At 38.6% G+C, this 27,958-nt stretch overlaps 2 protein-coding genes across 4 annotated transcripts in view; one reads left to right on the top strand and one right to left on the bottom strand.

Moving 5' to 3' along the window:
• Positions 1–3,285, top strand: part of aff1 (AF4/FMR2 family, member 1) — a 188,129-nt gene extending 184,844 nt beyond the window's left edge. For all 3 annotated transcript variants that reach the window (XM_051928076.1, XM_051928077.1, XM_028802290.2), the window contains one exon: positions 904–3,285. In XM_051928076.1, coding sequence (XP_051784036.1) covers positions 904–1,046 — 143 coding nt within the window. In that variant the 3' untranslated portion in view covers positions 1,047–3,285. The remainder of the gene's footprint in view (positions 1–903) is intronic.
• A 13,905-nt stretch (positions 3,286–17,190) lies between these two features.
• LOC127527905 (macrophage mannose receptor 1) overlaps positions 17,191–27,958 on the bottom strand; it is a 183,967-nt gene continuing 173,199 nt past the window's right edge. Inside the window, exon 50 of the mRNA XM_051928073.1 lies at positions 17,191–17,674. Within this exon, the coding sequence (XP_051784033.1) occupies positions 17,630–17,674 (45 nt within the window). The 3' untranslated portion in view covers positions 17,191–17,629. The remainder of the gene's footprint in view (positions 17,675–27,958) is intronic.

The raw sequence follows: 27,958 nt of genomic DNA, 5'->3' as shown, positions 1-27,958 counted from the left end.
CCTCCTCCTCTCCTCTCTCTTGTTTCCCTCACACCAGCCACGATTCTTTTCAAATGTAAAGTGCAGGTTAATTTGTTTTATGTATTTTTACTTTATATTTTGTATTAATATTTTTGGGTTGTAGAATGAATCATGAGTTTCCATTATTTCTTATGGGGAAATTCGCTTTGATATACGAGTGCTTTGGATTATAAGCACGTTTCCGGAACGAATTATGCTCACAAACCAAGGCACCACTGTATTTATATCATTGATAACAACAAAAGCTACTCACTACTCATTGGGTTTAAGTATTACCTTTTAAATTAAGCACAAAATGGTTATGCACTTCTTAAAAAAAATTTAAAAAAAATTAAAATGCAAATGAGTTTCATCTTTACACACAGCAATCAAGGCAGCAAAAGCGATTAAAAAAAAGTATTGTGTGGGGCAGAGGCAGCAGTCTGGCCACCCTTGTGCAGCTTACCTGTCCAAATGTGAGAGGAGTGACAAAAGCAGCTATGTAAAGTCAAGCTACCATCCGCTTTACATCTTTAGCATCATTCTCAAACAGTAATGTATTGCTGCAGCATAAGAGTTCACATTAAAATACTTAATGGATAAGTATGTGAACAAATCTTTTGTCATGCAGAAAGTTCTGATGACTTTCAAGGGAATTGAATACTTTTGCACACTGCTGTATATGCATACGTCGCCCATTGTTAAACATTACATTTTGACAGGCTTTACTTTGTCAGGATATTTGAAAACTTAGAAAAAAGCAAATTTCAACATTTTAATTAAACAAATGCTCAGAAAAAAACTGAACGGTACTGTTTCATTGTATACTGTTGTATTAAATTATTAAGAGTACAACTGTTATACCTTCACATGTTTTGCTTCTTGTGTTTCCTGTGCACCCAGAACTTCTGGCTGAACTTGATTTGGCAGTTGGTCCACTCACTTTGACTACAAGTATGAGTACCCTGGTACGTTACACGAGACAAGGTCTGTATTGGCTGAAACTGGAAACAAAAAAAAGTGCTTTAAAGGAGACAACACCCTGATGCTCTGTTATTTCATCGCTTTGATTACATTTCCTGTATTTTGACAACAAAGAAAAACAATCTTAAATTTAAAGACATGCATAAGGAAGATGCATTTCCCTAAGTGCAATCTATAAGCAAAAATTAGGAGTTCATTTTAATTTTTGACTCCTTGCTTTTTCAAGAGAGTTCTGACTGAAGTACCCTTGGATTTCCAGCTCATTCAAGCAAGATACATGTGTGTGCCAATTTTGTTTTTAATTTTGGGTATTATGAGAAGCCTGAAAGCAGACACAATAAACCTGGTTAAAGTTTACTTTTCTGGAGAAATGACCAACATTTTCCTTCTGTGTTGCCACACACTTTTTTTTTGTATTTGACATTTTGCTGATATTTTTAAACTTCTTATTTTGTTTGTTCATTGCCCTGAGGGTTGGAAAATATTTGCATTGGCAGGAAGGTAAATGCTAACTAATTATTTATACATCACTTAGTTGCTTTCTTAACCTGCCAACAGATGCTAATTGTGCAATAGTTGTGAGTTAAATTACATAAAAAAACAAAAAGCCACCATTATTTAATGGTTGGTTTATTGTTCTGTTAATATGTTCACAAATTAGAGGAGTATTTATTTGAAATGGTCAGCAACCTTACCAAGACTGCTTTTGAAGGCAGAAGCTCCTGATGCTGATGTATGGTGCATATTAAGTGCATCTTTACAAATGAACCTCCACCACCCCCTCACCCAACACCAAACCCTTTAATGACGACTACATACTTAACCTGTATTGTATTGCCATGCTCACAGCAGTTGTAAAGAGGTCCTCTTAATCACTGCTTATGTAACTGTTTACATGTGAAATACCTTCTTAAGGACAGATCTTCTTCTTCACATCATATGTGAGGAAATACAAATAAACTATTGGAATGAAACAATATTTGTTGCTTTTAATATTCGCAACATTTGCTGAATATTCTCCTATTGCATTTATTAATAAGTGGCCATATCATGTAACTGATTTTATCACAGTCTTAAATTCTTTGTGCCTTAACAATTATATATTTTTCTTTAAGGAATGGATTTGAAACTCAACATCATGAAATAAAGTACATGGAATAGTGACATAAGTCTTTAGTTAGAATACTGCATATTTGGTAAAAATGTAAATTAATTAAAATGATCTCAGACTAGTGAGTGATTAAAAAAAAATAAGTTACGCTGCTTTTTAGTTTGTATTTGACTTGACTTTGCTATGTAGCAAATACAAGTTTCTTTCATTAATAAAGTTTGATGGGTGGGGGGAGGGGGCGGGCAATGGGGCTTACCAACTTTACATCAGTGTAGCATGGCTGCTGTGTGTGTAGCTGTCAGGAAGACCTGCTCTCTTTGCCTGTGACAAAAATATTTTCCCCATTTAAAGCTTGTTGCTTACTGGGATTATCGAAAAAAAAAAATCTTAGTTCAGCAGCTCCTTTTTATTTGACAAAAGGCTTTGCTTTGAGAAGAGTTTAGTATGGACCAGTTACAAAATGGAACAGTTTGTGTTATAATGAAAGCATTTGTTTGGAGAAGATGACTGAATTGATATTTAGTATGTGCAATTTTGTGTTCAAAGTCTGTCACAGGATTTTAACTGTTTAACTGTGTTTTGGTTTTTTTTTTTTTTGCCTTGTTAATATATAATATATTTTGGGATGGTTGGGAATGGCTTCTGCCACAAGAATGTAAAAATGTGGGTTTTATTTATTCTCCCTTTTCATTTAGACCATTAAAAGGACAAAAAACTAAAGCTATTAATATATATTTGAGGTGTTCTGTCACTCATTTATTCATTTCTTGTACAAGTTCTTCCATTTTTGTCTTTTTTTTTATTTTTGTTTTTTTAATGAACAAACACTAGAAGGCTGTGGCCAATATTTTCAAAATATGTTTAGCCTTATTTGATGGCTATCTTCCCAGGAGGAACGCAAAAAACGCTAGAATAATTAAATCAGGGATTCAGACAGAACAAGTAAGTTTGTGCTTTAAATGGGAAGTAACAAGGTGATTAAGCCATTCTGCTTCTGGTGCTGTTTAAAAAAAAATCCAGTAAATTCTGCTTCTGAAATCAATTTTTGTTAAAATGTTACTTGTAAGCGGTTTCTTTAAAACAAGAACTCTCTGTATCAGTAGGCAGATTATAATTTGTGTATCCCTTTTGTGTTTTTGTATCTCTGAAAAAGCTTAATTAAATGAAAATAGTGGTTATTGCTGATGAAATCTGCCTCCTGGCCTGTTAAATATATGTATCTTCTGAATTGCATGCATTTTTAAAAGTTTTAATTTTGAAAACTTCACATTATAAAATATTTCCAAGATAATCTAAACAGGGGATTTATTACGTTGGTATTTAAATATATGTGCTTATTGGCTTCTTAAAATCTCTACTCACTATAGTATTTGACACAAGCCAAATAGCTTTTGTTGGCTGTCCCTGAAGTCCTTTTAAAAGCAACGTTCACTGTACAAATCAGAAAGTCATTTTTTGTATTTTATTATGAAAATAAATGTAATGAAAGAAATTTGAACACTTTGCAAGTGTAACAAGGTGTTCCACAACAGGCATGTTCTCAACGGAATGAAAGCATTTACAGGGGAAGAAAAACACAATTTGAATGAAACCTTAGGCTACTTTCCAGTTGCAGATTTTCTTGTGGAGGACCTCTTAACACATTATTCATCATCCTCTTCCTCACCAATGACTATTTTATATTGTCCTAATATTTTAAATTCATCAAAATGTTAACTTTTATCCTTTTAAGATAAATACTGTTCCTGAAACTATAGATAAATTAATGGCTACCCATAATTCCTTAATAATATTCAAAAATTTTCTTTGGCTTATTTTTCATTTTTTTTTTTTTTTTTTTTTTTTAAGCAAAAGACCATTAGAATTAATAAAACATACACTATGCACAACATTTGTAAACTTGCTGTATAAAGCATCCTCAAGGTTCTTCTATCTTTCCTTGGAGATTTTCTATTCAATGATGAGCATCAACCAAATTTCTGTTCAACCACAGTCATCGCTCACAACATCTTTAATACAAGTAAGACAAAAGAGTCCTTGCAGCTCTTTCCAGCAATCATGTGCCTACTCATTGACCTACTATATTATGGAGTTTTTTTAACAACAAAAGAATAAACAGATTGTGACTATCAAGCATGATCTATCAGTCTCTGATAAAGCGATTATCCACATTAGAACCATATGTGCTGTTTTCAGATGGAGCCTGTTTTTATTTTTTGTGGCAAGTTGCACAACTCGTTCTCTAAATAGTTAATCTGTGGTGTGACTGTAAATTATTCTATTACAAAGTGCAGCATGTGTGAAGCTAGGTGCTTGCTACTATAAAAATACTTCTATTTTCATTTATATCTGTCTTATCACATTTTTTTCATTCTTTATAAATGAACATCACGTACACATAAACTATTTGTCAGTGATGATGAAAACTCTTTTATAAATAACCCAAACCATAATTAGCAAAAAATGTAGTTTCTTACACACGGAGCAGCATGTTGGTTTGCAAATATGATCGTGATTTTTTTTTTTGAGCCGCTGTCATTAATACATTTTATTTATAATTTGTTTATTACCGAAAAGTGGACAGCTTTTCATATCTCAGATAACTACAACTGTACTGATTATTCTTATTTTATATTAATTACAGACACTAGTTATATACTTGTGTATTGCTGCTGCCAGAATAGCAATCTACATGTGATGCTGAACTGGATTAAATGTTTTCACTGATTGTTTGGACAATGTTCATCTTAAACAAGGGGGTAATTTTATATGTACACTTTGATGTTGTGTCAGAATTTGACATAAACATTGCACCATATCACTTTATCTAAAGCCAAGTAAAGAGCAAACCACAGTACATGTGCATAATAAAATACATACCAGTTGGCCAGTCAGCAGTAACTTTGTGCATGTACAGTTATTCTGAGTCTCCATTGTTTCCTACAAAGCTTAATAACCATTTGTTTGACTGTCAACATACTATTAGGAAGTCAAAAGTATCAATTGTCTTGTGCAGTTGAATGGTTTTGATGCAATTCATGAGTTTTTAGCCTCCTTGCCTTAAGATACGTTATTTGAGAATGATCGTAAGTTGGTTTTTGTTATGAACGTCTTTCTACACTCTTTCTTGCACATGTTGGGTGCAATACCTTTCAGGTAAGGACACACTCAAGTAAAATGCAAAAGTAAATGACAGAATTCATTGCAGAATGTTATAGATCCATTTTAAACAAAGCGAGGAAAGATACCTTTTTTGTTACGACCAAATTAAATACTGACATTATAAACTTTTAAAGATTTATTACATTTATTTGAAATGCTTCATTTTATAAAAATAAGTCAAATGCAATTTTTCAGAAAATTTTTTTGTTAAGGTTTTGTAGCAAAACTACAAATTTTCATAAGCAATGAAAGTGGTTAATAAATATAAAATAAAATTAAATAATAATGACTGAGAATGGTGTACTTTAACAAAAAAAAAAACAAACAAGTGAACCAGAAAGAAAAAGAGGGAGGGAAGCACAAGAGCCAAGAATACCTGAACAGATAGCAAGGAATGTCACAAATACAGCATCAAGAATTTATGAAAAAGCCAGTGTATAAAATCTGCTTATGAACTATTATTATTTCAATGTATACTTTATTTTTATTAATATGTAATATTACTGACTTTTTCTTTCTATTATATACAGTAGTCTTGCTCTTTGCTTTCACCATTATGCTGTGTCACTTTGTAAGGAACTTGTCCCTTGAGCTGTGAAAGGCTTCTTTGTAGTACAGTAATCCCTCCTCCATTGCGGGGGTTGCGTTCCAGAACCCCCCGCGAAAGGTGAAAATCTGCAAAGTAGAAACCATATGTTCATATGGTTCTTTTTATATATTTTAAGCCCTTACAAACTCTCCCACACTATTATAAACATTTCCCGCACGATTATACAGCATAAACCCTTTGTATTCTCTTAGATATTAGGTAAGATTCGTTGAAACTATATATGTAAACACAGTTTATATACAGTAAAACCTAAATATTATTTTAAAGATATCGAGCGTCTCTGATATCACATATGTTACAGCCATTACGACAGACAGGCCACCAGCAATAAATACGTACAATGCAAGAAAAATTGTATACAATAAAATGTGTGTACAGTGACAGTAAACTATGTACATGTAATAAGTACTGTATGTAGATAATTATGTTACTCACCAACAATGAGACGACGACTTGTCCGATAACGATGAGTTTAATTTTACTGCACAACAAAGGATAGCGTTACAGCTCTTCTAAAGGAGCCTCTTCAGGCGTCTATGTAGCACCGCCGTTGTTCTTCTTCCATCACTCTTCAATCCAAATCCCTAAAGCAGATTCCATCCAGACTACTGCCTTATCACGTCCACTTGCAACTCGTTTTGTGCCCTGATTAAAGGACATTGCGGCCGTAGATCTTATATGCTTTTCCTCCTTTTTAAATAAAAAGAATCGTGGACTCATTGATGCCGTAATGGTGTCCTGCAGCGGTGTAGCTGTTCCCTTCCTTCAACATATCCAAAACTTTTACCTTTTCTGCAATCATTTGCATCTTCTGTTGGCACTTGGACACATCCCCTGAAGCAGTAGAAGGAGCACGTTAATGCTGATTGAGTGAGATGAGACTTCCTGGTTAATGCAGCACTCCGTCGCTGAGCCAATCAGCACACAGGAACTTAACTGTGTGCTCTGATCAGGTACTGTAGCTTCTCAGTCATCCGCCAATAGCGTCCCTTGTATGAAATCAACTGGGCAAACCAACTGAGGAAGCATGTACCAGAAGTAAAAAGACCCATTGTCCGCAGAAGCAGCGAATAATCCGCGTTATATATTTAGATATGCTTACATATAAAATCCGCGATAGAGTGAAGCCGCGAAAGTCGAAGAGCGATATAGCGAGGGATTACTGTAAAACAGGTTGGAGTTCTTAGTTACACGCTGATTGGCTTATTCTTCTCAAACAGTATTCAATAAAAGAAAGTATCTATCTATCTATCTAAAAGTTACAAAAAGTGTCCCTACACCCTCACACTTGAAGCTTAATACTGCTGTATTGCAGACCCTTTGAAAAGCCACACCTGCTTACCTGCTCAACCCTGGTACTTTTGAATTGTCCTCCATAGTTTCCACCCTTCAAATATCAGCTTGTTCTGACAGCACAGGAGAAGATAATGGGCTGGAGCGCTGAGAGCACCTCCACTAATGGAGAAGAAGGAGAGGAAGCAGAGTGATAGAGCATCTTCAACCTTGCTGATGCATTTGTTCCTGTCAGATTCCAGTGGGGTTTTCACAGTAGAGCCTAATGTGGATTGTCCACTCAGTGATTACTTAATACAAGCTAAATATTAAATTAATTTCTTTTTGTTGTTTTGCAGCCATTGTGGCGGTACTCTAAGCAGAACTACCTTTCTGCAGTATACATTGATCCTGGTGCTTAGGATACCTAAGCATATTAATATGATCTTGCTATACCAAGCATTTTATGAAACACTAATGAATTTTTTTTATTATCACCAAATGTCTCAATAATAAAGAAGCATTAATTTTCAAAACTGTTTTATTTGCTACAGCAGGAATATTTCAGTAAGTTTGTTATACATTAGCCTTCGAGTCTACTTAGATTGTGCCATAACCATTTCATTGAAGGGACTGATGGTTAAACCTCTACTTGAAGCTCTGGAGGTGAGACAAATGGGATCAAGCATGCACACTTTTGGTAGCATCCAGTCTTAATTCCACACTCCTTAAAAGCTTGCATTCCACTGGTAATAAACTTAACTGTATTTTTTTTCAAGTTATTAATCAAACGGTTTCCTTAACCAGAATGCAGATGTCATGAATGGGTCTAAAAGTACTGTGTAGTAGAGTATGCGATAAGCTTCTCTGATGTAAAGCGTCCTGTTGTTTAATTTTGCCATTGTGTATATAGGAGCATACGGCTTAGACAGAGGACCCAGTCTGACATTACTATGTGCAGTTCAAGACCTGCAGCCATCCGTGATGCTATTTCTCAGTGTAATGTGAGTATCTTTTGTGTCTTTATAACCCGAAGGGGTGATACCTCGCATGCCTTGTGAGCCGCCTCAAAGTGAATTCTTGTACTGAGTTTGCCTTTTTTTAAGAGAAAAAAAAAAAGCAGTTTCATTACAATAACTTAGTTAACCAGCGGCAGACACTCTTGGTCTCTTTCCAGGTTTGCCTGCTGTGTTGATCCATTCAGTGATGTGCCAACTACAGAAGACAACTGCAGACCACCAGACCTGTTAACTACTTTTTTGTGTCCTGTGAAATTTAGTTGACTAATCAAACTTTGAGCAGAAACCTCAACACAGTCACTTGTTTGTTTGTTTTCATATACACCCTGTTAAAAATTATGGAGTCACTACTTTTGGAGGATGTTCATTCAACTGTTTCAATTTGTTGCAAAAAAACAATTCACAAACCTATTTTATTTAACAGCAGAACATTCTGGCATTGTAAAACATACTTCAAAAACTTAAATGAAATTTGTTGTAATTAATGGCACTTTTTTTTTGTTCAGACTAAGTAGAGGGAAAAAAATAATGGAATCATCTGGTAATTAGCACAAGTCTAAATAGGCCAATTAGTCTGCGGTTAAGAGAATGCTTGATGTCTTCACCGAGTGGCCGCACCTGCCTGATTGACAGGAAGTATGGCCACAACACGAGAGCTGTCAGTTGAAACAATGGGATGGATTATAAAACTTTGTCAAGAGGGTGTGCAAAATTTGGAGCAAGTACAAACAAAAGGAGAAAGTTGGAAAAGGGAAACATACAAAACAAGAAAGACTTCGAAACAAGATACCTGGAAGAAATTGGCTGAAGGAAATGGGATTTACAGTACATAGATGAGGGAAAAAAAACCATAAACCATAACCTAAAGAGAAGCCGTCATGGACTGTGGATGATTGGATGAAAGTAATGTTCAGTGATGAAGCACAAATCTGCATTGGCCCAGGAGATGATGCTGGTGCTGTTCCATGGAAACCTATAAAGATGACTGCCTTAAAAAACAAATTTCCACACTCATTGCTGATACAGCGTGTCAGTTAAAGAACCAAAAGAGATGGCAATCATTACCTCTACAGTAAATGCAAAGAAGTACATTGACATTTTGGACACTTTTCTCATTTGCCCAATCAAAAATAGGTTTGGTGGTGATGAAGTTGTTTTTCAGGATGATAATGCATCTTGCCACAGAGAGATGGACATTAAAAGTTTCTTACAGGGAAAATGTATCAACTCAATGACATGACCAGTGAACAGCCCAGATCAATGTGTACATTCTTTTTAATATCGAACCACACACCTCTATTGGTATTTTCGTTTGTCCCCAATGCTATGCATATGAATGGGCATACAGTTCACACTAGCAATGCACTGGTACATAAGACTACAGCCCACCTACTTACTTTCAGTAGTTCCTTCAAAGTTCACTCGGGTATGACCGTCACTGTAGCCTTTCTGTTGTAGGACAGCTCGTTCCTTTGTCTCGATTGACTGAGCTAAGAAAGGAACTTGGTGGTCAGACTTTGATGAGTGAATAAACAAGTCAGTGAGAGATGTGTGCATTAATGAAATTAAAATGAAATGCATTTATTTGCACGTCTACTATGTACTCTTTTGTATAGATTGTAATTGTTATACGACCTAGAGTGTGCCAGCCATAGGCGTGCCCAGCTTTATTTATTTACCTTTACCTTATTTTGGCTTTTAACACTAGAATTACCAGAGCTTACGAAAAAACTTGTAGATCCGTCCCACCTCAAATCGCTTCTTAAATCCGTTCGCACCTCTCTGCCAGCGTCCTTTGTCCTCTAAATGTGCAGATAAAGACAAGCTGCAAACAGCCGACTATTCCATCTCCCCACCGACTTAGATCGTGCACAAACTTCTCCCAGCTCATGCCTTGATTGATTATCTGGGAGTGAAGTGGAGTTTTAGAGTGGAAATAATACGATCGTTATTTGGAACACACGCATTTCAGGTGTGTTCCATTTTCTACAGTGATCTGTGTAAACACATTGTTAAAACAGAAATGTTTTTCATATTCTAGTAGTAAATGACAAAATGTAGGAATAAACTATAGAATGTATGAAGCCTGAAGTCCAAAAATCAAAGAAACACTTTCACAAAAGGTACAAGTATAACAGAACAAGTGTGCTTTTATTCAAAAATGTAACTGCAGAAAAAAAAAAAAAGCCGCCTTAGTGTGCAACATTGACATTCATTTACTACGACGGCCCCGTGGCGCAACAGTATCAGTTGCAGACTGGGAATCAAAAGGTCACGAGTTCGATCCTGCTCGATTCCCTTTTGAGAAGTGATCTGCTCTTGTTTTTACTATTTTAGAATAAAAAGATACATTTGATTTCAGTCTGTAACAGCCGGTGTAATTTATGATATTTGTAAAGGTTAGCTTTGTTTTTGATTTTTTTTTTTATTCACTTTTCTCTGTCGCATTCAGGATCATTCCCTACCCCATCTGACACTGCTGTTTTCACATAAAGACGCTCTATAGTTCTGCAGTGTATCACGATACATACGACCGCGTGTTTCCCCCCCCAATCTTGCCAGTCCCCACATGTTGCTGTATGCTGTTTCTTTTGTACTCCAGGACATGCAGAGGAAAGCATAGTAAAGAGCAGTAACTTCAGCGCTATATGCAATCATCAGACACTCCACATCTGACACTGCTGTTTTCACATAAAGACGCGCTATAGCTCACCCAAGGAGCGCCCTTCCTACATTTACGACATGTGTACTTGTTGCAGTGTACACACCTCTCTGTGCTATGGTTCCTATTACACTGAACAAGCACCTGTAATTTGCAGCTCTATTCATTATCTCAAAACAAATATATGTGACATTTTAAAGAAATCATTTTATGACACGAATAGTACCAATCAGAAAACATCGTCGAAGTAAAAGCGAACAGCGTCAGATTGGGTGTGATTTATACTGGCGCTGTTACTTAGAGTCAGATCAGAAGCTGAATAAGCTACTATTCTGACTAAAAAGCATGAATTAATCAACAGCAATAACCGCGATCGAGAAATAACCGCGATCGACATTTTAAACTTAACGATTTACAGTGCATACCAATTAATAAATTTTATGTTCGTTTGAGGCTGCAAAGAAAAAAAAAAAAAAAAAAAACACTTCCTCCCCAGCGGGGAATTGAACTCGGGTCTCTATGGTGCGGCAGGGCTGCCGTGCTATGAGTCAGCAAATCTCAGCGTTACGCCATGGAAGGTGTTGTGACATCCTTGAACCTTTTGTGAAAGTGTTTATTTGATGTTTGGCTGTCAGGCTTCACACATTCTATAGTTTATGCCTACATTTTGTAACATTTATTACTAAAATATGAAAAAGTTTGTTTTAACACTGTGTTTACAGAGATTACTGTAGAAAACGGAATAGTCAAGTCAACTTTATTTATAAAGCACTTTACATACAACAGCCGCTGACCAAAGTGCTGAACATAGGCTAAAATAAATTTTAAACAAAAACAAAATAATAAATAAGTAAATACACATACACATGAAATGCGTGTGTTCCAAATAACAATCTCTTATTTCCACTCTAAAACTCCAGCACTTCAGTCACTCCCAGATAATCAAACAACGCATGAGCTGGGAAAACTTAGTGAACGTTCTGCGGCAGTGGGGGGATGGAATAGGCGGCTGCTTGCTGCTCGTCTTAATCGGCACATTTAGAAGACAAAAGAGAGGCGAGAACGGTTTTTTTCGTAGACTCTGGTAATTGTAGTGTTAAATGCTTTACTAGTCTGATTGGGACGTATTACTAAATGGCTGAAAAACCTATTTGTACTGGAACATTTAAATTTGCATATTTCCCAGACTCCCACTTGTCATGTGTCCAACACCAACTCTCACATTAGCAGATTCTGAAGATGAACGTAAGTGCAATAGAGCAGGGAAGAGAAAAAAATCTAAGCCAGTAGGAAAACAAGATGTGCGACTGTCACTGAAGAAGCAGCATTTGACTGCATTTTAACAAATTACACAAGTGCACCAATTTTAGGTCATAATAATTGATATTTAAAAATGGCACTTGTTCAGAGTAAAAAGCAGGTTGGGGGCCAAGAGTCCAGTATTTGCTCAGCAAGAGACTTGATTCAATGAAAAATGTTCGCGTCTGTTCGATAGTCTAAAATTCCCCCCCACTTTTTGCAGTTGTCTGCTTGTCTAACTTTTTTTTAATGGCATCACGTTCATTCAGGGAAGTTCCGTAACTGGTTTGACAGCTTAAACACACCCAGTAAAGTCCACGTAAAACTTGAACTTTATTATCGGACAACATAGTTGTTAGGAATTTTTCTTGGTGATAAGTCCATCCGCTAACAAGGTGTATGGAGTTAAACACCACAATATGCAACACAATACATGACACCCCAACATTACATAACATAATTCCAGATATATACTGTTAAAACAGTATAGTTAAGAAGAATTGTACTCTGGGCCAGTAATACATTGGGTGTATGTCCTGTGTAAAGTACACATAAATTATATTGAATGGAGGAAACTATAAACCGGGGAAAGACCTGAGATCAATCAGAGACTTTATTAATTCATAGTGACATCAGTAGAGAAGAAAGCAGCAGTCGTAAAAGCACTAGCAGATTTTCAAAAGATATCTGGACTCAAAAATGAATTTGAATCAAAGTGGGGTTTTTTTCTGTGAATTCTCTAGCACACAAAACCAGACTGGACACCTTCCCATTTATCTTGGCAGATCAGTATAAAAATGTATGGGTAGATATCACAAGTAAATGTAAAGCTCTTTTTCAACAAAAGTTTGCTATCTACATGGAACAAATTAAACAAGATGTGAATAGATGGTCCACACTCCATCTCACAGTAGCCGGTGGAATCAACACTGTTAGGAAAAGAAGCGTGGGCAAGATATTCTCTTTAGCAAATCTTTTTTTAAAAGAAATTATATTCAACGGTGGCACGGTGGCGCAGTGGGTAGCGCTGCTGCCTCGCAGTTGGGAGACCTGGGGACCCAGGTTCGCTTCCCGGGTCCTCCCTGCGTGGAGTTTGCATGTTCTCCCCGTGTCTGCGTGGGTTTCCTCCGGGCGCTCCAGTTTCCTCCCACAGTCCAAAGACATGCAGGTTAGGTGGATTGGCGATTCTAAATTGGCCCTAGTGTGTGCTTGGTGTGTGCTTGGTGTGTTTGTGTGTGTCCTGCGGTGGGTTGGCACCCTGCCTGGGATTGGTTCCTGCCTTGTGCCCTGTGTTGGCTGGGATTGGCTCCAGCAGACCCCCGTGACCCTGTGTTCGGATTCAGCGGGTTGGAAAATGGATGGATGGATGGATGGATTATATTCAATCCTAAACTCATTTATTTGGAATTCTAAACATTCACTCATCCAAAGGGTGACTCTACAATGACCTAAAGCAGAAGGTGGCATGGCACTACCTAACTTTCAATTTTATTACTGGGCAGCAAATATACACGGCATAAACACCTAGATATTGATATGATTCAAATCAATATACACAAGTCTGGTCTGCAGTAGAATTAAAATGTTGCAGTACTAATTTATATTAGATATATATCTATCTAATATATATATAATATATATAACTAACTCAGTGTATCGACGATAATTTGTATTTACTAATAATCCAATTGCCCATTATTCACTCAGAATATGTAGAAAGCACTAGGAGACAGAGGGGCTCTTACCTGTTGCACCTTTTATGTGACAACCACTTTTTCCACCCTCTCATACATAGACATTATTTAATGCTTGGAAAATCTCTGGGAGTTAAGCATTTAGAGACTTGTAAATCAGTCATCTTATGAGCAATTAAGCTTCAAATTTAACACAATTTTGCCACGACTTTCAAGCTAGAAACTTTGCTTAACTGAATCTGCGCAATTTGTTCTCACCTTCCACCTTCCAGAAGAAATATTTTTCAATCTTGAAAACTTGGATAGTATCTCCACAATTTATAATAACATTTTTAAAGTGCCTTACTTTCAGAGGTCCCAGAGTATGATGGGGAAAGAATCCTTCACATAACATCTCAGAAAAGGAACCATGCACGGCTCCATATGTGCAAAAGCATTTGATTATTCAACTTAAAATTGATTCAAATTCAAATTGATTTATCTCGATTATAACTATCCAAAATGTTTCCAGGGCAAGATTCAACCTGTGAACATTGCAATCGAGCTCCAGCCTCACTGGGCCACATGTTTTGGGCGTGCGCCAAATTAACAACATTTTGGACCAAACATTCAAATGCGTTGGTATCATAATCCCTTCTAATCCATTAACAGCTGTGCTTGGTGGACTCCCAGATGGGCGTGAAGTGGAGAAGGACAAACAAATGAATTGCCTTTACCTCACTACTAGCATGTAGACTTATCTTGCTCAACTAGAAGAATCCCACCCCACCATAGGTAACTTGTGTCCTGTACTACTTGAAATTGGAAAAAGTCAATTTCTCACTCAGAGGATCTGTTCAAAACTTTTTTTAAAATATGGCAGGATCCAATCAATAACATTTTAGAATAATCTTCTGTATCCGAGAAAATGATCCTCTTCCTTTCTGCTTCAAAGATTTGCTTTGTTGGCTGGCCCTCGACTCTTTTTCTTTTGGGTGGGGGATTGAATTTTGGTTTTGTCAAGTTTGATTTGATTGTATGGATTGTTCGCTTTTAATAAAAATAATAAAGAAAAGAAACAGTGTCTAGGTGGAGTAGTTCTTGCCTTGAGAGACTGAGAACATTTCTTTTATGGTAATAACTAAGGAGATGCTGCGGTGGGTTGGCACCCTGCCCGGCATTGGTTCCTGCCTTGTGCCCTGTGTTGGCTGGGATTGGCTTCAGCAGACCCCAGTGACCCTGTGTTCGGATTCAGCGGGTTGGAAAATGGATGGATGGACTAAGGAGATGGTTGCCCAGGTGAGTTTAGTCTTTACTTCTATTTCCAGCTTGTTTCCTGACCCATGAAGGATACACAACCTCAGTGGAGTTCAGTTTCATGATTCCTATTTTTTCTGCTGCAGTTTGTTTCAAGTGAGCAGATGCATTGCCATAGCATAATGTTATGGAGAAAGTGAGGAAGCTTTCAGTGACAGATCTATAAAACTTGATTGGAACAAGTTAAACTCCAACTTGATGGACAAAAAACATCCAATACTGAGCCTTTTTTTTTTTGGTAAGACCAGTTACATTTTCATCCCTGTTCAGATCTTGAAGAACTGGGAAAACACTTGGAAAATGTAGTTTAACGTAGAAAAATCCAAATTGCTACACAAAAGAGCATCAGTTATAAATGCAAGATGGAAGACCCTGTCGTACAGGAAGCAATCTCTGAAAAGGATTTAGGGGTTTATGTTAACATTGCCATCGTCTAAGCAATGTGGAAACACAATTAAAAAGGCAAATAAAACGTTGGATTACATCTTAAACACTGTTGTAGATTTCGTTTTAAATTGATAAATCTGCCATTATTAACCACATAAAATGAAATCTACAAAAAAAAATGTGCAGAACGTGAAGTGGTCTGGGTACTTTTTTGAATCCACTGTACATTTTAATGAAGATGGCTTTAGTGATACTGAGGTTGGCACAGCTCTACACACCCCGCTCGGTTTCCAGAAAGGGGTTATCTGTGTGGTTTGGATGTCTTTCCACTTCAAGTTTCTCTCCTTGGCGTCAAGATGTCCTTTTTATTGACTAGCCACTCGGAATTTGACAGGAATACGCAAGCGAGATGAGGCTCTCTCCAGCCATTTAATGGAGAAATTCGGTTCACAAATGACATGATTTCTTAACACAATACTTTTTCTTATTTTATTGAAGCATTTTTCAACAACACTGAAATTGGATATTATTAGAGCTTATGAATATGTGTAGGATAGATTTCGACCACACAGCACCTCTGTATTCTTTGACAGAAAAAAAAAATTACTGATGTAACAAATCTTAGTGTGTGTTTGTAGTTATATTTACTGTGTATGTATGTATGTGTGTATGTATATATATAATATAGTACTAATCATTAAGCCCGTTACAATAATGGGCGCTAGAACAGTAGTGCATAAACATTAGTAGGAACAGTCTATATTAAATGGCAAGGGACTTTGACCTCATTCTTTTTGTTGGTCGTATTTTTCTTTCTTTCAGCCTTTCTTTTGTTGATGTTTACTTTCTGAGCTGACCGTTCTTCGTGGGCTGCCGCCGTGTATTGTGTGTCTTTAATTTTCTGTGATAGTAATAATGTCTTGTACGTCCGTAATATACCTTTAATTTTCTCAGGCGTGCGCGTCGGTAATATGCCTTTAATCTCCTCTGACAGTAATACTGGCTTGTATGTGGCTGTAATATGCGTCACTGTATTGAGTACCTTTAATTTCCTCTCGCAGTAATACTGGTTTGTATTTCCGTAAAACGCCTGAAACTTTCTCTGACAGTAATATCGTGCATCGCCCCGTGCCCCGTGCATGCGCACTTCACCAGAAGACACACACGGACACCTGGACGCACATAGGGATTTTATTAAAGAGGATAACATAGATACACTTATTTATTATTACAATGTGAACTTTTACAAAGAGGGAAATTATTACAACTGGAAAAAACTTTTTATTTTAATATACAGCAAGCAAAACATGATATACTTTGTAAAAAGTGCTATCTGCCACGCCACAATAATTTACAACTTGGAAGAATTTTAAAAGAAAATGTAACTTCTTTAGAGGATCTGTACAAAATTTTTTCAAAACATGGCAGGATTTAATCAATATTATTTTAGAATAAGAGAATTAACTATTATTGCATTTAACTCCCTTCTCCATCTCTTATTTATATAGATATTTACTTCTCCCCTTCTTTTGTCTAATGTTGCCTTATTAAAAAGCTTAAAGAAATTTTCCTTTAGCTAAGCTCTCCTTCTCAGGGGTGGGGTTTGATTTGTTTTCAAATTTGTTGGGTTATAAATTGATCTGTTTGTATGGAATGATTACAATGAAAATTAATAAAATAAAAATATTAAGAAAATGTAACTTCTATTGGAGCAGAGGTGCCCTTGGCAATGTGAAATCAGAGGGCTGCATAGAGAGCAAACAGTTCAATACGAAAGAAAATCATCAGAAAAGACATGTAAAATGATTACCATATATATATATATTTGTCTTGTTTCTGAAAAATAAAATTTAAAAGTAAAAATACTTTATACAAATGTGGGGATTTCTAATATTTATACCTGCTTTTAGTGCACAGTTCAACACCATGCCAAACAAATCATCACTGCGTCTGGTGTGTGCTCGAGGCGGGTCATGACGATGTCCTTCCAGCAGATTGGTGATTAGACACAAGAGCAGACCCTCCGTCGTCTCCAAGGCTGCTGCCCCCGAGCAGAGCTTCAATGTGCAAAAAAAAAAAGTTTGCCATGGAAGCTTAATGTTTGTCAAACTTGTTTTAGTTGCAGGTTGAGAGTCAGGCATCAGAATTTCCAGTAAAGTTTGGATTGTTAAAACATGCCTACAAGAAAGGAAGAGGCCAGACGGAGGAGTAAGATTAGTTCTTGAAGCCAAATGTATTGGCAGTATGACAGTGAGAAGCGACTCAGGAAGTAGTTCAGATTTAAGAGCTGCAGGTAAAACTGGCAATCAGTATCTCATGAAGGCCAAGAAAGCTTGCTTTTTTACATTTAATAATAAAACTGAATTAAATAAAGTAATACAGTTAACATCAAGATACTAAATTGATTGTAGGTAGAATGTGGAACAATATCTTAGTTGTAGCAGGCCCTGCAATAAACTGGTTGTCGATTTTGATTTTGCTGCAGGAGGTTTCAGAATTTTTCACTTATGATAGATAGATAGATACTTTATTAATCCCAAGGGGAAAATCACATACTCCAGCAGCACAATACTGATAAAGAAAATATTAATTAAAGAGTGATAAAAATGCAGGTATACAGACAGACGGTAACTTTATATAATGTTAATGTTTACCCCCCCGGGTGGAATTGAAGAGTCGCATAGTTTGGGGGAGGAACGATCTCCTGTCTGTCAGTGGAGCAGGACGGTGACAGCAGTCTGTCGCTGAAGCTGCTCCTCTGTCTGGAGATGACACTGTTCAGTGGATGCAGTGGATTCTCCATGATTTCTTGCACTCGTGTGAATTCTGAGTTAGATTTTTTGGGCAAAACATTGCAGATTTGCTACTTGGTCTGAACTTAAAGATCAGCATAAATTTGTATGTGAATAGAAAGAGCACAGGAAACTCATTAAAGTGTTGTGTCACTCTGCATACAATCCTCCCACACACACAATGCCATTTCTGGCTGACAAAGCTCTTTCATTTTTTTTGCTTTACTTTGACTGGGGAGAAATAACATTTATTTATATAGCACATTTTTATACAAGCAATGTAGCTCAAAGTGCTTTACAAGACTACAAAAAGATAGCTATATAAAATGAAAAAACAAAAAAGATTAGGCAATAGTATTAAAAAGAGTTATGTCACAATGACAAAGCTGAATAGCATTGATTTCTCTAAATTGGCCAACACGGAGTTCCCACTTTAAAAGGCACCCACACAAACTTTTTACTTTCTCGTAGTATAAGGGAAATTTATTGTAATCGTCCACAAATTCGACGTCCAGATTTTGATGAATCTCGACCTTTTAGACCTCCCTGAGTCTGAAAATACCATTTTTGGAATTCTGTCCGTGTCTGTGTGTCTTTGTGTGTGTAAACACGATAACTTCAGTACTCTTTCAATTTGGTCAACCAAAGTTTGCATACGAGTATTAGGTACAAAACGTAGATTTCTTTTAACGTTTGAGCTATTTCTGCTAACCGGAAGTTGTACTTTTTTATTCATGCAGCTACAGAGTCTGATTTATTCAACTTTACTTTTTATAATAATTGTTTAATATATTATTAATTTGATTTGATTTGTTGTTAATGGTTGTTTATATTTTTATATTATGTACATTAATCTTTGCCTTGCAATTTACTCCTCAAATATCCATCCCCATATCTGAATATACGAGGAAGTCTAGGGGAGACCACTCCCGAATTTTGACTCCTGTATCCTGTCTGTCTGGTAGGACATGAGTGCAACATAACCTCCACTTCCAGCCCACCTCTCTGAATTCAGGGTTGCGCATATTTGGTACTGGAGGGTTGCGGTGGCTCCAGGTTTTTGTTCCAACTCAATTTCTTAATTCTTCGCTAATAATGGAACTTGTTATTTAATTTTCTGTATATGGCTTATTGGTGTTTTTAATTTTGCCACATCACTTCATCCTGATATTGTAGATGTTTCTTTTCTAAGAGTACAGTGATCCCTCCTCGATCACGGGGGTTGCGTTCCAGAGCCCCCCGCGAAAGGTGAAAATCCGCAAAGTAGAAACCATATGTTTATATGGTTATTTTTATATTGTCATGCTTGGGTCACAGATTTGCACAGAAACACAGGAGGTTGTAGAGAGACAGAAATGTTATTCAAACACTGCAAACAAACATTTGTCTCTTTTTCAAAAGTTTAAACTGTCTTGTCATGGAGCACAGATGTCAGTTCCGTCTCACAATTAAAAGAATGCAAACATATCTTCCTTTTCAAAGGAGTGCGCGTCAGGAGCAGAGAATGTCAGAGAGAGAGAGAGAAAAAAGCAAACAATCAAAAACTGATAGGTGCTTTTTGGGCTTTTAAGTATGCGAAGCACTGTGTGGGAAGCATGTCGCTTGACAAAGCAGCTGCAAAGAAGGGAGCAATGTGAAGGTAATCTTTCAGCATTTTTTAGACGAGCATCCATATCGTCTAGCGGTGTGAACAGCCCCCCTGCTCACACCCCCTCTGTCAGGAACAGAGAATGTCAGAGCGAGAGAGAGAAAAGCAATCAAAAATCAATAGGTGCTGTTTGGGCTTTTAAGTATGCGAAGCACCATGCAGGAAGCATATCGCGCAACAAAGCAACCACAAGTAAGCCCAGCAAGGAAGAGAGCAATGTGAAGGTAATCTTTCAGCGTTTTTCAGATGAGCAGCCGTATCCCCTAGGGGTGCAAATACGTAATATGTGCTCTGATTGGGTAGCTTCTCAGCCATCTGCTAATAGCATCCATTGTATGAAATCAGCTGGGCAAACCAACTGAGGAAGCATGTACCAGAAATTAAAAGACCCATTGTCCACTGAAACCCACGAACCAGCGAAAAATCCGCAATATATATTTAAATATGCTTTCATATAAAATCCACGATGGAGTGAAGCCACGAAAGTCGAAGCACGATATAGCGAGTGATTACTGTATCATGAACCAGAAAAGATTATTAATTCTCTGTCCTTCACTTTTTTCTCTCCCATTTCCTTCAAAATATTTTATTAAAACAAGGAACTTCATAATCAGCACACATAGGTGAACTGCTAGATCCTTTGAGATTTGTCTCTTATTTTCTTTGAAAATGTCATTAAAAAAAAAAAAGGTGACCTCTGTCCACACTACCGTTTTCAGATTTTGTACAAAAGTATCTCTGTCAACAATAAAACAATCGAAACTGCATATGATTTAGTCGTTCGCTCACGCTGGGATTTATTGCAGAATTATAGTGACTAGTAAATTATTAGCCATCTTTCAAAATGCAATTTAGATGCACACAGGTTAGCAACACAACAATCGTCGTGCTAAGCAACTCCTCTGTGTCCGCTACGTTGGAATATGGTTTTGTTCCATGAAGGGTGACCAATCAGGGAGTGAGACATTGTAACGAGCAGGGTCCAGTTGGGGAAGGGTCACATATAATAAGCAAAATCCAATCGGAGTTCAATTAGAATCTGCATTTTCAGAACTCATCGTTCCCACACATCCACACTGCCATATTGAACCAGCGTTTTCAAAAATACACGACGCTGGAGACTGTTTGTTGTCCCACATGTACACTTGGGATTCAACCAAAGGGACCAGGAAGCGCCAATTCCTAACACCAGGCCAGGGGGCTGCAGGGTGCACTAAACCTCTTTTTTTTCTCTCCGCAGACCAAACATGAGAAATCTTTCCTGTCCCGGCCCAGAGGACGTCACTTCCTGTGAACCACTTATAAAAATCCCCTCATCCTCCATACTTAAAACAGTTCTGTTTTGGACTCTGTACACATTGTACACCTTTTGCAGCCAGGGAAACTATACGGGTGGCTGCCCCAAACCTTCGTTGTGTGTCCGGCTGTTTCTTTCACACGGTGTAAACAAAGACTAAAACATGGCAGTGTGGACATAGCCCAAGACAAAAAGAAGCAATTAAAAACAGTCATTGCAGCTGATTAGGGCTAAAAGATGCCATCAAAGTTTGGGAATCTTAACAAGCAAGTTAATTAAGATAAAGCACAGGAATGGCGTTTGATTTGCAAATGCTTCAGCAGCAGTAGTTGACTTCTGTTGAAAAAATGGGATTGGAACAAAACCTTCAATTGGATTAAGCAGATTTAAGAATATAAAACGGTAACCAGAGCACTCTGAACTTAGGTGTACAGCACATACGATGTAACAGGCAGATGTTTTTAATGTATCGTACACGGGGAGGTGGTAGAGCACTTTGTATGCTGTGGAAATACTTGATCAGGCAAGAAGTCCGCTTCTAGTGTTGCCATTCTGACAGACGTTCTTGCTGTACAGTAATCCCTCGCTACTTCGCGGTTCACTTTTCGTGGATTTTATATGTAAGCATATCTAAATAACGCGGATTTTTCGCTGCTTCGCGGGTTTCTGCGGACAATGGGTCTTTTTACTTGCTTCCTCAGTTGGTTTGCCCAGTTGATTTCATACAAGAGATGCTATTGGCAGATGGCTGAGAAGCTATCCAATCAGAGCACGCAGTTAAGTTCCTGTGTGCTGCTGATTGGCTCAGCGACGGAGTGTTGCATTAACCAGGAAGTCTCATCTCACTCATTCATCATTAACGTGCTAATGCTTCAGGGGCCGTGTCCAAGCACCAACAGAAGATGCAAATGATTGCAGAAAAGGTAAAAGTTTTGGATATGTTGAAGGAAGGGAACAGCTACACCGCTGCAGGACATCGATTCTCTTTATTTAAAAAGGAGGAAAAGCATATAAGATCTACGGCCGCACTGTCCTTTAACCAGGGTGCAAAACGAGTTGCAAGTGGACGTGATAAGGCAGTAGTCTGGATGGAATCTGCTTTATGAATCTTTGCAACAAGGTCGACGACGTCATGACCGCCTACAAGCTGCTACGTGTACTTCGCTATACAGTAAGTGTAAACTTATCTACCGCTTTCATATTGCTTAGCAGTTGTCCCTGTTTTTAATAGAGTAAATGGTGGGTTGTAAACAATACAGGGAGGGTTTAAAAACGTCCAAATACACGTTAAATAATTAAATAAATATAGTGTCCCTACTTCGCGGAAATTCAGTTATCGCGGTCGGCCTTGGAACCCATCTCCCACGATAAGTGAGGGATTACTGTAGTCCCAAATTTTACGTCTGCAGGTGGCAGCTGCAGTGTTGCATGTACTGGCCATACAGACTAAAGGCCCCATCACACTACACGTCTATTGCAGTGATTGTAGTAAGTCCAAGGCGGTGGTGGCATAGTAGCAGTGTATTCCTGTGAACTCCAGGCCTGTAGTTTGGTATCCCCAGCGACTCCGTTAACCTGGTCAGCATGTTGCTCTGACTAACTCTGACAGGCTTGATTTTTGTCTGAGGTCTTACTGGGGGGGCTCTGTGTGTGTGTGAGAGAGAGAGACAAACAGCCAATGAGAACACAAACGGAAGTACATTGCACAGAATGCAACCACATGGCTTAAGGTATGTGGGTATTTTGTACTGTGCGAAGCGAGCAGAGGCTCGTCCACTTGATGTCTTTTGTTTTGTTGTACCATTACAGAAGGTAAAAGGATTAAAAAAATAAATAAACTGAACTCGTCACGTCTGGAAAGCATTTGTACTGCACAAGAGACGTCAGGCAGCACAATAAAAGGCTGTCAGTCTGTGGTGAGCCTGCACTCTTAAATGTGTCATCCTCTGCGATTCCTAGACGTGTAATCTGATGGTGTGAAAAACAAAGAGATGAAACCAATGCAGTTGTAAAGTTTGATACCCGCTCTGACTAGGAAGTCGTGTAATGTGCTGCCAGCTTAAGTGTTTCTTGTCTAGAAGCTTTACTTCATGGTCATCTGCTTGTCAGGAGGTATAAGATACCATACATGATGGCAGACTGATTAAAACCTTCAATCACAACTGACGATGGAGAGCAATTGAGAACTAAGGGACAGAATAGACTAGCACAGCCGATGAGGAATAATAGGCATACAATCATTTCCGAGTCAAAGTTAAAGAATTACTGTATATAAATGAATGAAGTCGGCTTGTGCAACAACGACTCTGAATTCCTCATCACTTTACGGAAGCAGTGCCAGCAGCTCTTACAGGTACGGGCAGCCATATATGGCAAGCCAATTCACAAATCGTGACATTAATTGTAGATATTTTTTCAACTCCATCCTTTTATTTAAGAGATTAGTTGGGGAATGCCAGAGCCTGTCCCAGCAACACTGGAAGCATAACAGGAGTCCGTGCATTTTTATGACATTTTACAAAGTTCACTGGGCTTCACCACCAATACAAGGGGCAACCGAGTCTGCCCGTGATTTATGTAAGCCTAAATGTGATGGGGTATTAATTACTAAATTGCTTCAATTACCACATCTCTCCCTACAGCCCTCATTTATTTAAGTGCATCCTTCATTTTGTCCAGCATGCAGATAGCTCCTCTTCCCATCATATTATTTCAGCATATGTCTCTATTATAAAAGAAAATCTTGAGACGAGACTATTGCTAAGAGATTTTTTCAAGTCCTGCCCGCCTGCTAACCATTTACAGTTAACGGCCCACACCTACATTCCTCTCACCTCTCATTCGTGTGAATGCTTTTGTCAGACACCGGTCCTGCGCTCTCGGCTCTTATCATTTTTTTACGTTTTCCTCACTTTAAGTTCCCAATAAAAGAAGACTTATTATGTCCAAATCTTATTGAAGAATTTTATCCTGAAGGGTTATTAACAGAAGAAATGAGTACACCGGCAATCCTAGCACTGAGAAACAATGAAGTCAAACGAATTAACACAACACTGTTGATCCATTACACGGCAAATTGGTTAAATGCGTATCAATAGACTATGCTGAAGCAGTTGGTGTTGATGGTGCATAGGATGAAAACATCAACTTACAATATCCTGTAGAATATCTACAACTGTTAACACCGGCCGAATTACTGTTGAAAGAAGGATGTATCGTAATTTATGTATGAGTGATGGGCTGTGCAATAGGACAAGATTACTTGTATTCAAAATTCTGACATGTAAAATTTTAACAGGCGACAAGAAAAGTAATGGAGTACATCTTACGCGGGATAACATTAGATACCAGAAGGTTCTTAGACCACTTGGAGAAAAAGCGGTGGATTTGGTGCCCCGTATGCTGTGCTACAACCTCAGAGAGACTGCCCAGGGCATTCCTGTCACCTTGACCGTAGACCTGAACATCGACAAACTTGAGGACCTGATCATCGGATGTCGTCAGGAAGGCCTCCGGGGAACGCAGTTATTAATGAGATGCCAGTTCCTGGAGACGCGGGAGGCGGCCGAGGCCGTGGACGTCACCGGGGATATTTCGGCAGTGGTGCTGAATGACAATGTTTCCGGTGTGATCAACCCGGTCACTTGGCAAAGGAATGTCGCCTGTCTCCAGCTCAGTCAATGGAAATTGGATTGGTGGAGGTTTGTTGCTCGCGTATTCCCAATTCAGCTAAAAAAAAAAGATGGCTTATTGATATCGGTGAAGTTGGGGGGGCCGCAAGATATCAGCGTTGTTGGACTCGGGCAGTGACCTTTGTGTTGTCAGATGGGACTATCTTGACAACGGATGCCTTAGTAACACTGAGAATGTAAAGATACGTTGTGTACATGGAGATGTTAAAGACTATCAGACATTACTTCTTCTGATAGGCAGAAGAAATGCCCTTTTTCCTAGACTAATTACTGAACATCGCGCACCGGTCATCAAATCGCCTGTTGAGCTTAGTGGGGGGGAAGAAGAAGGAGAACTAGTAGTGGTCAGGGATAATCTTGAGCCCCAATTAAACATTGAACCAGAACCCCAATTAAATATTGAACCTGATCTCTCCAGCGAGACTGAGGGAGACACCCCCCACAATTTCCCAGAGTGGGAGGGAGGCCCTTCTACATCCTCCCAGATTGCAAATGCCTCCGAACTCAAACCGAGTACTAGCGAGCAGTCGGATTTTGTGCGCTTGCAGCATGCTGATGGCTCATTAGAATATGCATTTAAACAGGCTCGCGCTGCTAGTGACTCCTATTATCAAGAGCGTGAATCCGGGGGCTTGAAAACTCCACACTTTCTAGAAAAAGACGGTTGTCTTTTCAGAGTGATTTCAGACCAGTAAATGGTAGAATTTATTGAACAACTAGTTGTACCTGAGGTGCATAGGGAAATTCTTTTGCAGCTGGCCCACTCTCACATCTTGGGAGGGCACCTAGGGGCTGATAAGACCAGAGATCGCTTATCAAAACAATTTTATTGGCTGAATATGGGAAAAGATGTTGAACGGTTCTGTACTTCATGTCCTGACTCTCAGATTGTTTCCGCTTATAAGCCTCCTCGGGCTCCCCTTTGTCCTATGCCTATTTTGGAAGTCCCCTTTCAGAGGGTGGGATTAGATATTGTAGGCCCTTTGCCTAAGACTAAAAGTGGGTATCAATATATGCTGGTGTTGGTTGACTATGCAACACAATATCCAGAGGTGGCTGCTTTGAAAAAGGCCAACTCCTCCGCTGTAGCCAAAGCTCTGTGCGGGATGTTTACTCGTATTGGCATCCCTAGAGAAATTTTGACTGATCAAGGCACACCTTTTACTTCTCGCATGATGAAACAATTGTGTGACAGCTTTGCTATTAAGAAATCAAGTATCACTGTTTACTATCCACAGACTAATGGTTTGACTGAACGGTTTAACAAGACTTTAAAACAGATGATCAGACAAGTTGCTCATAATGATCCTACATCCTGGGACTCTGTCCTGCCTTTTGTTATGTTCGCGGTGCGGGAATCACCACAAGCATCCACTGGCTTGAGTCCGTTCGAGTTGTTATTTGGCAGGCGCCCAAGAGGCATCCTGGGTGTTGTACGAGAGGAATGGATAGGAAACGAGTCAACAGCTCTTAGGCCGAGGTTTGCAGATTGGGTAATTTCGTTACAAGATAGAATTTCTAAGCTTTCTTCTATTGCTGTAGAGCATCAACAATGTGAGCAGGAAACACAGAAGTGTCTTTCCGATAGGCGCAGTAAGCTTCGCGAATTCAAACATGGCGATCATGTTTTGGTACTGGTTCCGTCTGACCCGCACAAATTCCTAGCTAAATGGCAGGGCCCTGCCATTATTGAGGAGCATATGGGACTAGTAAATTACAAAGTTAGAATACCAGGCCGGCACAAACCATTCCAGATTTTACACGTTAATCTCTTGAAAGAATGGTATGATCGGCAGGGTATTTACACTTCCTTAGCTGCTATCTCTCAGACTGATGTTGCCATTGGTAACGATCTGACTGGCTCACAAAAGTCAGAATTATTAACTTTGATTGAACCGAACACTAATGTCTTTTCAGACTTGCCAGGCGTGACTAACCTAGCAGAACATAAAATCACTACTGAGCCCGGTGTCCGGGTACAGATGCAGCCGTTTTGAGTCCCGGAAGCACAAAGAAATATTGTGCGTGAGGAAGTCAAGAAGATGCTGGCATTAGGTGTAATTCATGAAAGTAAAAGTGACTGGTGTAGTCCGGTCGTATTAGTCCCAAGGCAAGACGGTTCGGTTCGCTTCTGTATCGATTTTAGGCACTTGAATAAGGTTTCTAAATTTGATGCTTATCCGATGCCCCGTGTTGACGAGCTGTTGGAAAAACTGGGTCAGGCGACCTATATCTCCATGCTAGATCTCACGAAGGGTTATTGGCAGGTGCCTCTAGGGGCTGACAGTTGTGAGAAAACAGCATTTGCGACTCCTGACGGACTTTATGAATTTACGAGACTCCCGTTTGGTCTTCATGGGGCACCTCTAACTTTCCAGCGTCAGATATTGCGTCCTCATTCTGAATATTCTGGGGCATATCTTGATGATGTGGTGATTTTCAGCAATGATTGGCATTCGCATTTAGAACATCTTCAGGCTGTCCTTGACAGCCTGAAACAGGCTGGCTTGACTGCTAACCCTAAGAAATTTAAATTGGGTATGTCTGAGACTCATTATTTAGGTTACTCTGTGGGCAGGGGTTTACTTCGTCCACAGTTGAGAAAAGTGGAAGAGATGCTTGCTTACCCCCGGCCTAAAACGCAGAAACAGGTACTTGCTTTTCTGGGGCTTGCGGGTTATTACAGAAGATTCATCCCTGACTTTCCAAATAGGGCTGCCCCTCTTTCAGAGCTTACTAACGGAAGGAAAAACCACCCTATTTTATGGACAGAAATTTGAGAACGTTCCTTTTTAGATTTGAAAACCGCTTTGTCGTCATCTTCGGTTTTGAGGAATCCCGATTTCTCTAAGGATTTTGTACTACAGACGGACGCAAGTGCATTCGGTGTAGGCACCATCCTGTCCCAGGTTTTTGATGGAGAAGAGCACCCCATCACATACTTGAGTAGGAAATTGCTCCCCAGGGAATGAAATTAATCAACTATTGAGAAAGAATGTTTGGCGATTAAATGGGCTGTAGAAGCGCTTCGTT

This window comes from Erpetoichthys calabaricus, chromosome 5 (genome assembly GCF_900747795.2).
Source record: "Erpetoichthys calabaricus chromosome 5, fErpCal1.3, whole genome shotgun sequence".
NCBI classification, from domain to species: domain Eukaryota; kingdom Metazoa; phylum Chordata; class Cladistia; order Polypteriformes; family Polypteridae; genus Erpetoichthys; species Erpetoichthys calabaricus.
The sequence above is the reverse complement of the archived record's forward strand: the minus strand, read 5'-3'. Positions and strand labels throughout refer to the sequence as shown.